The sequence below is a fragment of the Trifolium pratense genome, linkage group LG4, assembly GCF_020283565.1.
Source record: "Trifolium pratense cultivar HEN17-A07 linkage group LG4, ARS_RC_1.1, whole genome shotgun sequence".
In the NCBI taxonomy this organism is placed as follows: Eukaryota; Viridiplantae; Streptophyta; class Magnoliopsida; order Fabales; family Fabaceae; genus Trifolium; species Trifolium pratense.
In genome coordinates, this window is record NC_060062.1 from 42320548 (window position 1) to 42336407 (window position 15860).

Consider the following 15860-nt stretch of genomic DNA (forward strand, 5'->3'; position numbering starts at 1 on the left):
TTCGCTATTACCCTCACATCTAAGGATATCAGCAGTGTCCATAAGAGCAAAAGAATCAAGAAAGTGGACAATGTCCTGCTCGAAGTCACTCAAAGTTTCAAAGATGGTTCCCTTTATAAGCCTAGGGTTGTCAGTCCAGTAGAAAGGGAACAAGGGATCTCCTATCTCATCATACATCAGATCAGGAAGTTGGTCGCTACTACGAACCCTAAAGAAGGAGTCCTTGAAGCCTTTGAAATTGGAGGCATACAGACTCATGAGGCGATGATTGGGTTGACTACTAAGAGAAACCATTGTCTGGGGTTTTAGGTTTTTGATATGGTAGAAACAGAAGAAAACACCAATCGAGGGTACCAGTTCAAAACCTAGGCACATCACCTCGAAGGCTTTTACGAAGGCCCAGCTGTTAGGATGAAGTTGAGTGGGGGCGACATTAAGAACCCGCAACATCTCCGCTTCGAAAGAAGTAAAAGGAAGCCAGAGGTTCAGAGGTTGGATCACGCCAGTATAGAGATAAAAGTAATCCGGCGGGATCCCGTTCTTAAAAAAGACAAACTCATCTTCTCGGACAGGCTCAGTGATGATAGACTCCTCATGTTTGGACTCTGTAAGCCTGACGGCTTTCCTAAAGCTCATCACCATCTCCGCACTAGTATATTTTGAAGGAACCTCCATGGTGACGGGAGTATAGCCAGCAACCACCAAATCTCGGCAAGGGTTTTTCCGCTTTCCTGTGAAAGAGGAAGGGGAAATTATGACACAATCACTATCACTACCGCTACTACTATTGCTATCACTATCACTATCGCTACTGCTTCCAACATCAAAACCCCACAACTCCGAATAAAATCCCCGGCTGTTAAGAACGCCGTTTGCCCTAGTATAATGGGCGCGAACTTGTCGCACCCACTCAAAGTAACCAGGAGAAGAGGCCGAGATTCTCCCCTCATTCTCATCTAACTCCCTCAGGATAACCATTCTCTAAACCTATGAATTAGGGTTTTCCTCCTTTGGGCGAAACTAAATCAAGAAAAAGAATAAAGGTACGAAATAAAATACCTTACGGGTAACACTTCAAAGCTGAGAGAAACGGACGCCTTTAAAAACGATTGAGAAGCCCTACCGAAGGTTGAAGAGGAAGAAATGAAGCTATACCGAAGTTGCGAAAAGAAAGACAAGTGGGTAAGAACTAGGTTAGAAGTGGCAAAAGGAATGAAAGGAAGGAAAAGAGCAAAACTCCCTATTTATAAACCTTAGTCCTAACGTCGATTCGAAGTTATAAGGTTCGAACGAGTAGTGTCATACGGGTCGTCAGATCGCGTACGTGTCAAAGCGCACATCCCAAGAGTAAATCATAGAAGATTTATCGTCAGATATCTAATTACAACGCCTATAGGCGAGGTGACTAACTATAACGCCTTAAAGGAAGGGCCACGCCAGGACAAATTATCTCGCCGAAAAGGTTTGATTCGCCTTGGGGACGCGACAAAGATATCCAAAACAACGCCAGGGAAAAAGCCAAGAATCAAGGAGAAGCAAGACATAAAATAAAGCAAATACAAAACATAAAGTAAGGCATTCCGCTCAAGGCAAGAAAAGAAATCTTTATTATTAGCAGCAAATAAAAAGTACAACGAGGCGAAATCAAGGCTACAGGGAAAAACCCTAAAATCCTATCAATCAGATTCCGAATCCTTCTGCACAGGCTCAGGGAAAGTCATCTTGGATTCCACGGTGACCCGGGACCCTTCTTCTTCACTGGACGAAGAAGCACGAAGCTCAGGAGGAACGTAGGTCTCCAGAAACGAAACGTAATCCTCATCACCACTACCAGAATCGGAGGTATCCGAGGAAAGAATGATAACCTCCACCTTTTTTACATCCTTAGACCTTCGGGAGCGAGTGGAGTTGGAGGTAGACACCTCTACCCTTTTCTTCCTTCGCTGAGGCGGGGTGCTTCTGGCAACAGGTTTTTTCGCATTGTTATTTTCCATAATAAAGATTCAAAACAAGTTGATGAAATAGGAGAATAACAGTTGATATTTATAGCCAATCTTGCCCAACCCTAACATCGTTATTAACGGTCGTAATTAATGCTGGGACGGTCGCAACTACTTTGGTTTGACTATCTTGAGAACCGTTATTTTTTATCTTTCCAAGGAGTCAAAATTTGACCCATTTTAGTTATTAAAGACTGCAAAGGAAGGCGGTACTAGAAAGGACAGAAGAGCAACACATAAGTAAAGGAAATTGCTTAAGCATTCAAGTTCGTACAAAAGAAATACAACGGAAGCAAAGAAACAGAATAAAAATAACAAAGATCCCAAAATCCGGAAGCAAATTACAAATACTAGAAAGAAAAGCACAAAACGGAAAGATGAGCAAACAAAAGACTTCATGGCATGGTAGAACTCCCCAATTCACCAGCATCGGCAACGGCGATACGGTGCATTTCCTCCAATGCCCGTTTCACCCTCTTCGCCTTCACCATATTCTCGTCAATGGGCTTCAGATCCTCCCTCAGCTCGTTCTGCTTGTCTAAAAGGTCCATCAAAGAATGGCGCCTTGAAATCAGCTTAGCAACATCGTCCCTAATCTCGCCTTGGAGAGCCCTCTTCCTCTTCACGAGCGGCTTCATCTCCTTGTTCAGCAGCGCCAAACGATCGTCCACTCTACGCTCCTCGTTGAAGCATATCCCTAGGATTTCCTCCTGCACACCCATGGTCTCTTTCGTGATCTCTATCTGGCTGTCGACAGCTTCGGTAACTTCGGCATGGCATTCTTTGACATTCTCCACAGCAATCACAAAGGATGCACTATCCTTCAACTCTTTCTCTAGACGCAGCACACTGTCAAGAAAACGCTTCTCCTCCTTGGTCAGCCTCCAGCAATAATCGTTCAGCTCTTTGACAAATTCCGAGAATTCACCAAAATCATCCATTAAGTCCTCCGTACTCAGGGTCAACATACGGCGGAGCCGCTTGATGACGGGGGAAGCAGGGGATTGTCCACATTCAAAGGGAAGGCTTTTAGGAGACATACTGCAGAAGGAAAACTTTTAAGAGAGCAGGTGAGAATGTGACGAGTTAATTCTATCAAATGCTCCATTTTATAGAGAAAATATCCCATCGTGGTATCGGCGAGTGGAGAAGCGGTTGATAGATATGGTTTAGGAGCACAAGAACGTGTGCCAGAAAGTGGGAGGAACGTGATGAAGTTCTTCCCGCGCTACAGGTTTTAGAGGGAAAATTCGAATCCTACTCAAGCACTTCATTCCTTTGGACCTCGTGCTTGGGGGGCTGTGGACTGGGCAATGGGCTTAAGTGAATATCCGGTGAGCCCAATTAAAGTAAAAAGGACGATAAGCCCAAAATCAAGTAAACCCTAAAATACCCAATAGGCGATTAGAGCTAGGGCGCGACCTGCATCTCTAGGGCAACGCCAAAAAGGGTGGACTCTGTGTTACTGAAAAAATCTTCTCCTTCCTTGTATCAACCGCTACCTTGAGAAGAAAGAAATAAACTTCTCGCAACTGCCATAGCTTGGAGACCAAGGTTCTCATCCCTATTTTCACGCCATACCACCGAAGAAGATGCTAAGGGCCGGATTTTTAGGAACCCTTGCTTGGAGAAGAAGACTAGAAGCTCTATAAATAGTTCCATATTCTCATTTTGTAAAGGGATCGAATTCTGACTTATTAAACTCCCAGGGTTGTTGGGATTGAACTGAGTGTAATCACACCATTTGATCAATAATACAAACCCCTTTGTTTTTTACCAGAACACTTTTAATTGCTCAAATCTATTTTTTAATGAAGTTATTGTCATATCAACAACCACAAAAAAATAATCAACTTTAAAAGATTCCTCGAGTCATTGTATTTCCTTATCATCATTCTCGTCATATTGTCTTTTTCGAAATATAAACAATAACTTCTAACAATTTATTATTGTAAATATAATTATAATATATATTTAAATTTAAAATTTTCACAAGATATTTAGACATATTGTTTTAAATTTTCACAAGAATTTTGATATTTATTTTATATTATTGACACATATATATATATATATATATATATATATATATATATATATATATATATATATATATATATATATATATATATATATATACCCCTAAAAAAAATTGGGGGCCTAGGGCCGTCGCCCTCCTCGCCCTCCCTCAGATATGACACTGGACATGAACCGCTTATCTTTCTATTCAAATAGAAACCCTGGCAATCATCCATCATGGGTGGATAAACTCGGCCCATAGTGGATACATTTGGCCCAGTGTTGGGGTCACTATATAAATTCTCCTTTATAAGAGGGTCAAATATTCTATTCAACTACTTTTCTAACTTATACTCTTGTTCTCTAAACTGACTTAAGCATCCAAACGCCTACATGTACAATCTCCTTTGTGAATTGCTCAACTACGAACGTGATTGCAGACCAACCGACTATCCAATAGAATAATGATTTTTAACTAATGAGCTCAAATTTGAGAGTAGTGTGACGTGGGAAGGGAAACATGGATTGGTAAGAACGGGATGGGGCCATTAGCACACTGTGGCTTGCCCTTGAGTACATGTTGTAATTTATGAGCAAACAAACTGATCAGGATTGTACCTGCAGATATGCTGCTTTCCATCTCTGTAACACTGTGGCCCCACAACTACACCATTTATACTTCTTTCACTCCCATCCCAGGGGCGTGTATGCAACGGATGCCACCAGTAACTAACAAAGTTTCTTAATCACGATAAAATTACTATAGTTTGTTTTTCTTCTTATAATGATATGAGGGAGGAGAATCATACGTTTTATGAGTTTATACAACTATGTTTAGATCTTAATAATTTATCTTATGAGTTACTCTTCCGTCTCAAATATAAGCAAAATATAAGTCAAAAAAACTTGATGTATTTGGTCAAAGATTTGGACCAAATATATTCACTGTTGTTGACTAACTTTTAGTTATATTTTGGAACGGAGGAAATATCTATATAACCCTTTCTCTGGCTCTATTAGTTTAAAAAAAAAATAGTTTAACTACTCTTCATTTAACATATTTTCTTGACATGCTCAAACCACAAAACTTAAACTATAAATTTTTCACTTCTGAACGTTTAGTGTGTGAGTTTTGTAAACATTGAATAAAAATAAATTTGACGCAATAATTACATCATATATTTACTCATTATGACTATTTTTTTAGGTAAGGACTCGTTATGACTATTTGATCTAGAATCAATATTTGAAAATATTTATAATTAATTTTATTAATTTATAATATAAATTGTATAGTTTCAAATTAATGACTGGTTTTTTTTTTGGTTGCATAAATTAGATATTCTCTACGCCTAACTACAGAGACTAATCCTCAAGTCTTCTGGGACCCAAATGGATGACAAGCTCTCTTTAAAAAAATTAACACTGTTGCATATCCAAATCAAAGATCGAACACAAGACCTTAATTAAATTAAAAGAGGCTCGCAACATTTCATCTAAACATTCTCGAGTGAAATTTGTTTTTTTTTTTTGCTTTCTCCATCAGATTAATCTGGTTTGGGGATCAGTTCTGGCATCAAGTGGTTCCAATCCTCTCACGATCGCAGTAGCGGAGGATCAAACTGTGGTCCTCCCTACCAAGTTCAGCATCAATCACCGCTAAACTAATGATTGATATTCTCGTTCTCGAGTGAAATTTGAAACAAAGTATTACCGTGTGATTTTCTTACTACAATCAATGTGCATGAGAAAAAATAAAGGGTAATCAAATCAAATCAAATACGTATTAAAAAGGAAAATTAGAATGCGCGTGAAATAGGGTAAGAAGGAAGGAGAGGGAATTTGGGTCGGTAAAAAGGTTAGCATTGATACGGACACATTAACCCAATCCCAAACATCTTGTCTCATATCCACAAGCCTAACTCACTCATTCTACTTACCTACTTACTTGTCCCTCTTCCAACTTCATTGCAATTCTTGCTTGCAACCTCTATCCGCAACTCTTATTCACTCTCTCTCTCCCTCTCATAATTACCACTATATCATAGAGTAATTTAATTAATTTTATGTCACACACGAGACTCACACACACACACACCCTTGATTATTTAATAAATACATGTTCCTTCTTTCTTATTGTTATTGCATATGATGGAGCTTCATTTGGGCCTTGCTCTCTCCACTTATAATTCCTGTGCCTATGATGCTACTAGTAAAATCCATTTCCCTTTGAACCATAATACTAATAAGAAACGCAGTTTTTCTCAACTAGTCTTGGAACATGCAGCTGAAAATTCTAGTAGTACCAACCTTCCCACTCTTTCTCTCCTCCCATTAACTCCTGGCCATTCAGATGATCATGATCATCAACACTGCAGTCATAGCTCCAACACCACCATCACCGAGTAATTAATATTACTACTCTCTTTTTATATCATCAATAGACAAAATGATAAAGATCACATGATTCGAGTCCAACAACTTATTTGGTCTAACAATTTTTATATTTGTCAGTTGAGTTATGACTTATTATTAGGTTTTATATATGAATAACTAGTGTATGATCTTATGATTATTGATTTATAGGAGCGATGAGAATGATGAAGAAGCTCTAGCGGGATGGCCACCGGTTAATCATCAAAGAAAGAAACTACGTTGTAATGATGAGGAGGATGATTATGATCATAATCATAGGAATTTTGTGAAGGTGAAGATGGAGGGTGAAGGAATAGCTAGAAAGGTTAATCTAACTATGTACCATTCATTTCACACTCTCAACCAAACTTTGATCAACATGTTTGGAAAATGTACGTAGTACGGTAGTAGTACTATAGTTAGTACACTATTGATTTATATTGATTTATGTATAGTACCAATTATTAATTAAGGTACGTACGGATTAATTGATTAATTCATGTGATTGGAAATTATTAACAGGTGATGGTCAACAGTATGAACTTGTTTATCAAGACAAAGAAGGTGATTGGCTTCTTGCTCAAGATATTTCATGGAGGTAACTAATTATATTTATCCTTAATCCAAGGCCCTCCCAATAAATTTTATTGTATGTTTTTTTTTTAATAAAAAGAATCATACTAACAAGTGTCATAAGGAGGACAATTGTTAAGAAGTTAAAAATGAAAGGTTTTATATACAAAAAGTCTACTTTTAAAAGTTTTATTATGTAGAATGTACAATTTCTTAATAAAATATAATTTTTTTGTTGGATATCTTTGGGTCGGTCATGTATAAATGTCATATATATTTTAAAATAAATAAAATTCTAAAATAAATAAATGTCGGTTTGTTAGTTTGATGTTCTCCCATCTTGCCACTAGGAATCATGATAAGTGTCGATAGGAAACTTTCCTATTGAAATTTGTAATCAATTAATCCGTCAAGGATATATCCAATTAACATAGTTTTGGCTTTTCTCAAAAATAAAATAAAATATAATGCTACCTTAAATTAATATATATTGTTGTACTACTCCCTCCGTCCCTTTTTTATAAGATTTAGTTTGACAAAAAAATTATTCTTTTTATAAGACCTTTTTACAATTGTCAATGACATTAATTATTATTTTTTTCAAATTTGCTGTTATTTACTTTACATATTTTTTAGTTTTTTTTTTTTACGGAATATTTTTTAGTCATTATATATTATATATTTATATATATTCAACTATATCTTTTTTATGGCGACAAACAACCCATGATTAATAAATAAATAGAATTTTATAAATATAGAATTTTCTTTAATTTATTTAAAAATATATTTAAAAAATTGTGATAAAATTTAGGACAATAGTTATTTTGGCAAATGTTTATTGTGGATCATTTTTATAAGTTGCTCACATGGGAACTAATGCTTAAAATTATTAAATATTCTAACGACGTTTGAAAATACATTTTAAAAATAAAAAGTCACGGTTCTTGAGCAAAAATATAATGATACGATTAAGTTAATTCAATACAAGTTACTAGTACTCTATCAAAGAAGAAATACAAGTTACTCAGGGCCGGTCCTGTGGGTGTGCAAGGTGAGCCACCGCACAGGGCCTCAAACGTTTAGGGCCTCAAATTGTTTATATCGGTCTATTAAAAAATTTATATATGTAAAATAAATAATGACATTGTTACTACTAAAAATATGTTAGTACTAAAAAAAGAAAATTTAATAGGCACACTCTTAATTTTATAAGTAACTTGCGGTTGATTGTAAAAAAAGAAACTAACATTTCAAGAAAGTTTTTTTCCCGAAGGAACCGTAAGTTGGTAATAATATTAGATTGAAGATGTATTTTAATGTTATTGATTAAAATATGTCGCTTTTAGATGTTATTTACTATAATGACTATTTTTCATGTTATTTATAATTCAAATATAACGACTTTTTAAAAAAACATTGTATTTTTTATTAAAAAATTATTTTTAATTTTCAAACAGGGCCTCAAAAAACTCGGGATCGGCCCTGAAGTTACTAATACATCTTTATTTTATGTTGTTTTAATTAAATCGAAGTATCAATTAAGTATATTATCTCGATCGTAGAAATAAAGATAAGTACAATTAAATTATATTTCCAAATTTCCAAATAACACCGTATGGATTTTGCTAGTTACTGTGATTATTTTGGATCAAGCAGGCTAATTATATTTATTTATACTCCCTCTCTTTCCACAATATGGAATGTTACATAGTTACATATTTTTTGTTTAGCATTCTATTCTCATCACTCTTTAACACTGTGTGTTTGGTTGCAGAAGTTTCACTCAGTGTGCGCAACGCCTCAAATTGCTCAAGTGCAGAGGATGATTAACTCAACACAAACATCGTTCCAAGTTGTTAACGTTGTTTGCTCTGTTCTAATTGGAAACCCATATATATTAATTGATGGGTATTCTTTTTGGTTAACTATATATCTAAAATAGTTGGATATATGGAAGTATATACAAACTTCCCACTAAGTTGTTTTTGTATGAAACATGTAATATTTTAGCTAATATAAGTAGTTCAAATTTTTTGTATCAAACAAGTAAACGGGTTCCACCACCAACTATGATAACTGAAGACAAATTTGACATTCTTTGTCTTCATCTATCGAAAGAAATAAAGTTTAATTTTTTATCCAACAGCTGAGATAAGAACTTCTCTGAATTTTTGAATAATCTGTTATTTCGCTCATTCCACAACCCAAACACAAAGCAGTCAAATAAATTGCAAAAAGGAGTGCAGAGCTTTCGAACCACCTATCAAATAAATAAACGGAATAAAGTGATAATTGGAGATAAAATAATACTTCATCCAATCTTACATATAAACAAATTTTCACTTTTTAAGGTATGCAATTTAATCTAGAGTATGGAATCATCGGTGCAGCACCTCGTGACGAAATTTTCTCATCTCACCTACTCACTTTCTTCCCTATCCCCCTAACAATTCGAAAAACATTTCCGATTTTTTTATAGTGTAAATTTTACACTAAAAAAACAGTTCGGAAAGTATTTTCCGAATTTTTTTGCGCGCTAGGGGAGTAGGCGATAAAGTGAGTGAGTGGGATGAGAAAATTTCCCTCATGACGTGTTGAATTGGTTCGGGACTTCTATTGGACTTTTCCTTGTTAATGGGCCATAGTTTTAGTTTTTAGTTGACGGATTTCAATATTGAAGTTGGATCAGAATGGTTTCTATTGGCGCCCCCTTCTTTGCCAGGTTCAAAATAAACAGTGCCGACTTTTTTATTTTCTGACCAATCATTGTGAACTTTTAAATTGTTATTTTTTGGGTATTACATCACCCATAATTTCTTAAGAAAATCTACTACAAACTCTCACATAGTCCCTATTAAAGAATTCCTCTTTATTTAAACAGTTCATGAAACTTGGGTTCAAATCCTTGTTTCTACATTTTAAACTTCAGAAGAAATATTTTTTGGTCATGTTAATGAAGACACTTACTAAGAAATATGAAAGAGAAAATTTTATTTTAATAAGAGAACTTTTAAATGGACCTTTTTTATGATTAATCATGCATGTAGTTTTTTTTTTTTTGACAGTTAATCATGCATATAGTTGATCTTACCATAATTTTAACTGTAAATTAAATTAATCATCTACTAGCTTAATTAACCACAAGTTTATGATGGATTAAACCAATATTGAATCTCCTGTACATGAAAAAGTAAGACTAGGTAAAACATTTTTTTCTGACTAAATCATTTTTTTATGATTTTCACCACAGTTTAATCTGGTTTGGGAGTCAGTTCTGGCATCAAGTGATTTCAACTATGAAGTAAATATTTTTTTTAACTATGTCATATGCAATGAAAGTAATGCACAATAAATAAATATATAATACCAAAATTGGTAGTATTATTTTAAAAATGCGATGCGATCCGACCAATAAGAATTTGAATTGTGGTAGCCCACGAATGTTCCTCTAACATAAAATAGAGATTGTTAAATTAAAATAAGAGTAAAAAACATAGAGATTCCTCCAAATTCGTGGGTTTGGCAATCTTTTGGCTCATTGCATAGCTAGAGAGGTAGAGAGGGGCAGGCCGCATAGTTAGGAAAGCTCGTTTCTTGACTCTTCCTTCGCCACCTCCAACTCATTTTAATTAATAAAAAAAGTTTTTTTTTCTCTGCATCATCCTTTGATAATTTACGAGTATTTATCTAACGATCAATAAGAACAATTCATGTGTGAAGCAAAAATTTGTTAAAATTTAGTACACGCAAACTCTACTTATGCGACTTGTTTTGTTTATTAGATAAATACATTAAAATTATCAAAGAGTAAGAAAATAGATTAATATAAGCTAGCTTATAATAGTGTGTTTGGTAAGTCCAATAAACTACTAGCTTATAAGTTTGTTTGATAAAAATGTACGTGTTTGACGATGAACTTATCTAATTAGCTTATAGCGTTTTTTAAGATGCGCAAGCCCATTTGGATTCGGCTTATTTTTGAGCTTATGCAAATAAATAAAATTTTATGTTAATTTATAAGTTCTCACCAACAAAAATTGTATTTTTATAAGTTTTTTTATGTAATTTTATAAGTTATTTTATCATAAACTACCTTGAAAAGTTTATAATAATGCATAAAACCTTATTTATTTGCGTAAGGTAAAAAATAAGTCAATTCAAACGGGTCTGATAGCGTATGAACTTATAGCTTTTTACACTTTATTCTTTTTTTGTTTGATTAAAAGTATCACTACTGCTATTCGAACACACGCTTTTTACACTTTATTCTATTTTTACCCTTTTATTTTCATTTATTATTATTCTTTTTAAAAAAAATATAATAACCACATATTAACCGTGTACTCCCTCCGGACTTATTTATAACCAAAAGTTACATTTTAGATTCATTAAACAACTGAGGTATCTAGCTTAAATATAGGTTAGATACATTGGTTTTTCAATGAATCTAAAAAGTAACTTTTGCTTATAAATAAGGTCGGATGAAGTACTTTTATATCATTTTATACTCACAACAGCTAAATTTGTCAAACATTTTAATTTTATTCTACTAATTTTTCAACTATTAACTAGTATAAACTAACTTTTCGGCACACTTGTTCATTTTAAAGTGGAATTATAACCACTAAATTGTCTTACAAAATAAAATAAAGCGTGTAATTTATAATTTCTTTAAATAAAAGGAAAATGCTAAACAGTAATCACGAGTACTAGTTAAGCAGGAAGCACATAAATAAAGAAATTCTCTTTTGAAACTTGTGTATTCAATACTTTGAATGTCTAAAATATTCTCTTACCAACATTAAATTTATACTTTATTTTCTTTCTAGATATGCTTAACGAGGGGATATTTATAATTTATCATGACCCTAAATGAAATAGTTAAATGGAACAGCTATTTATTATACTGTACTGATAAGTATCATCGATATGATAACTAATGTTGTTGACTTTGTTGTGGAGATTTAGTAATGTAACCTTGCTTCTTCCTTTCCTGCAGAAAAAACCATAGTTCAAAAGAAGAGAGCATATATAGCTAGAAAGAGGAGTATCCATCTTACCTAAATAGACTATGGATTCATTGGATTGGATTGGATAAGACAAAAAATGTTCTACTACCTATTTTCTCTCCTAACCTCTCACTCTCACCTTCTATTCTATTCCATCGCTCTTTCGATGGATTTTCTCATCTACCTTCCCCAATCTCTTTTCCTAGGTACTCTCTCTCTCTCTCTTTCTCTTCTTTGCATATTGATTTTTTTTTTCTTTCTTATTGTTCTTGTTTCTTTCCTTCTTTGCAATTTATTCAGCATGTCATTATTGTCGTTTTTCCATAGTTAAAACACTCAAATTTATTATAATTTCAACTTTTTCTAATGTTTCATTAATTATGAGATCTTTAAGGGTGAATCTATTGGTTTATTATCAAATGAATGAGATTCTGTGTTTGTCGGTTCCAAATGTTCAATTTATGTTCATTTATTTATGATGATTTATTAGTATTTATAACTCTAATTTTGGATTTATGTAATTTCACCATATATCTTATAATTAATTCACCATGCCAGGGGTTTTCGAGGGGTTCGGGAGGAGTGACCGCATTGCGCGTGGTGCGTGATATAGTTAATATAAATAAATTTAGACTCTTACAATCTTGATGATGAAATTTATTTGAAGAATTAAACCAAAATCTCAGGCACGGCCCTGCGCCATGCTTATTGAGATATGCATAACTCATGGGGAATCTTCAAAAGTTTTAGATCAGGCTTGCCCCTTTTCATGTTTGGTCCACCTTCAATTTCAAGATGCTTATGTTGTTTGCTTTTCTAGGATGCTTAGCTACATGCATTTGTTTTTTATTCTCTATCTTATAAAAAAGAAGAACTTGTCTTACATTCTAAGGATTTGTTAGAATATTCTTCTGATTGCATTATGGGAATACCTGCTTTTCACTCCTATTGATATATTATAGACTAGATACATTTGTTATTCAATAACCTAAACAATGGATTTTTTCTTATAATAGGGACCAAATGGAGTAGTGTGTGACCCTTTTCCTAAACATTCTTAAATTATTCAATTAGTATTAACCTCCATAGTTAATTCTACCTATTAGCTCTAACTATAAGCTAACTATTAATAATACTAGCATTCAAGGCTTTGTGAGTCTTGGAAGCTTTCATTGTGCTGCATTTGTTGTTGGGACATGATGGAAGCTCGGGGGATCATCACATTTGATTTAGAACAACCACATACGTAGCTCAGAAACTCCGTCTTTATTCAAAACCTTAAGGCGTTATGTATATGAGTCCTATCACTTACATGTTGCTCTACGTCCATTTTTTCATCAAATGTGAAACTATAACTCACACTTGACGCACCAACATTTATTTCATCTCCCTACAAGGAGATAAACTAGGTTCATAACATATCACAAAGCACTGGCAGATCGCTAACTTATGTGTTGCGTCTGATCTCGAACGACCCTTGAGGGTTTGTTTGAATTGAAATGGTATTTGGTTGTAACAATTTGGTAGGTAAAAACAAAGGTATTTTGTAAATATAGAATATAGATGCAAATAGTGAGTACGGGATTCTGAAATCTTTGAAGAACAAAAAATGTGAGGAAGAGTAAGGAAAAAGGATTTGTACAAAACAAGATTCAGCTTCTTTTGCAGTTATCATAAAGGTGAAACTTGTATCTTGTTAGTTGCGATAAGGAAAAAGGAACAGTAGATATTATGTTTTTTTTTCCTGGTTAATCTATTGTGTTTTTGAGGTAATTGGATTTCGTAGTAAACTTCATAATCTCCATAATATTTGCTACAAGCATTACATGGTAGATTTAGAAGAAATGGTTGCGACATGGGCTTGAATTATGGTTGCTTTGTTAATATGATAACTATCTTGTCAAATACCCCATTTGGGAATTCTGTTTTGTAAATGTCAAACACTAGTTTGTATTTGTGATGAGTTGTATTTATTTTATCACAATTTTTCACTTTCTTTATTAAGCAAGTATACTGAAATATCCTTAATGCGGCATGACTTGTACATTATTTTCTCTTACCTCATCTTTAGTATTCATTTCATTTGTCTCTTGGGGAAAAATGCATAAAATGTGTTTTTACTTTTTATTTTGTTTGTTTCTGATTCCTTATGCTGAAATTGTTGCAGGTTACCATGATCTTTCTGATAGTTGAATTGAGGAAATCAATTAGAATTCTAAACATTTTCCCTTTAAGGCATGACTCTCCGACCACGTATCACTTCTAGACGAAAATTTCCCAAGTTTTATTGTGTCTTACTTCTGTTACTTGTGCCAATTTGTGTATTTGGAATTTATATCCATGGCCAAAAGGTTACCTATTTCTTCCGACCTCTTTGGGACAATCCGCCTGCCCCCTTCAGAAGTATACCTCACTTTTACGCTGAAAATGTCTCTATGGACCACCTTTGCCGTCTTCATGGCTGGTCCCTTCGCTCACAACCTCGTCGCATTTTTGACGCAGTTATCTTCAGCAACGAGTTAGACCTGCTAGAGATTAGATGGCATGAACTTTATCCATACGTGTCAAAATTTGTGATCCTCGAGTCCAATACCACGTTCACAGGCATTCCAAAACCTCTTTTCTTTTCCGTAAGCAAGGAAAGGTTTGCATTTGCCGAAGAAAAAGTTGTCCATGCCTTGTTTCCCGGAAGAGTTGCAGTCCAAGGATCAAACGAGGACCCGTTTGTGCTCGAGTCAAGGCAACGTGGGGCTATGAATACATTGATACGGCGTGCAGGGATTTCCGATGGTGATATTCTTCTCATGTCGGATACAGATGAGATTCCAAGTCCTCATACTTTGAAACTTCTTCAATGGTGTGATGGGATTCCTCCCATAATGCATCTTGAACTGAGAAACTACATGTACTCATTTGAGTTCCCCGTGGACTACAGCAGTTGGCGAGCCACTGCCCACGTCTTTGGCACCCGGACACTTTACCGGCACTCACGCCAGACCGATGTAATCTTCTCGGATGCAGGATGGCATTGTAGCTTTTGCTTTCGGTATATTTCAGAGTTTGTGTTCAAAATGACTGCTTATAGCCACGCAGACCGTGTGAAATGGAAATCTTTCCTTAGTCATTCAAGAATTCAGGACCTTATTTGCAAGGGAGATGATCTTTTTGACATGCTACCTGAAGAATACTCCTTCCAAGAGTTGATTAAAAAGATGGGGTCAATACCACGTTCAGCTTCTGCGGTTCATCTTCCTGCTTACCTGATAGAAAATGCAGACAAATTTAAGTTTCTTCTTCCTGGAGGTTGCTTAAGAACACCAGAATGAGTGTTTTTGTAATTTATTTTATTTAGCTTTTTAGCACAGTAACACGCCACTTAGATTTTTTCCATTCTAGCTTTCAGCTATAGAACTTAGCTTGATATTTTTGTAGGATATTACGTAATAATATCAAGTATTTTAATTTTATCATTTTGTACATGAAGCAGCTGGTATAAATTGAATGAGAAACAGACAAAAATAACAGTTTTTGTAGCTGTAAAACTCATCCCTTGTACACTTTCATAGATGATAATGAGAATGTGTGACATTCAAATAACTTATACTCTTAGAGATTTTTTATACTAGTAAGTAACATTCACTATTCACAAATAAATTTGTAGCTTCCTTCCTGTCAAAAAATAAATAAAATTTGTAGCTTCCAACCTTATTTTCTTCTTTTGTCAAAAAAAAAAAACCTTATTTTCTTCTAAAATGAAATATGGCCAAAATATAATCACCTCCTAAAAATTCACAACTAGAGTAGTAAACTGCTTCATTTTCTTTTCATAAGCCAGCATTTT

General features: G+C 34.4%; 1 protein-coding gene across 2 annotated transcripts; it reads left to right on the top strand.

The window, feature by feature from the left end:
* The first annotated feature begins 5993 nt into the window (after nucleotides 1-5993).
* On the top strand, nucleotides 5994-15616 carry LOC123881942 (beta-1,4-mannosyl-glycoprotein 4-beta-N-acetylglucosaminyltransferase-like). Of its 2 annotated transcripts, XM_045930714.1 has the most exons (5): nucleotides 5994-6424; nucleotides 6606-6826; nucleotides 6957-7032; nucleotides 8785-8824; nucleotides 14347-15616. In XM_045930714.1, exons 1-5 carry the CDS (start codon nucleotides 6168-6170, stop codon nucleotides 15343-15345), a joined length of 1593 nt encoding a protein of 530 aa, XP_045786670.1. In that variant the 5' UTR covers nucleotides 5994-6167; the 3' UTR covers nucleotides 15346-15616. The 2 variants fall into 2 exon arrangements, with proteins under 2 accessions (XP_045786670.1, XP_045786669.1); XM_045930713.1 differs by lacking the exons at nucleotides 5994-6424; nucleotides 6606-6826; nucleotides 6957-7032; nucleotides 8785-8824 and adding an exon at nucleotides 11895-12225 and having other exon boundaries at nucleotides 14187-15616.
* The last annotated feature ends 244 nt before the right edge of the window (nucleotides 15617-15860 follow it).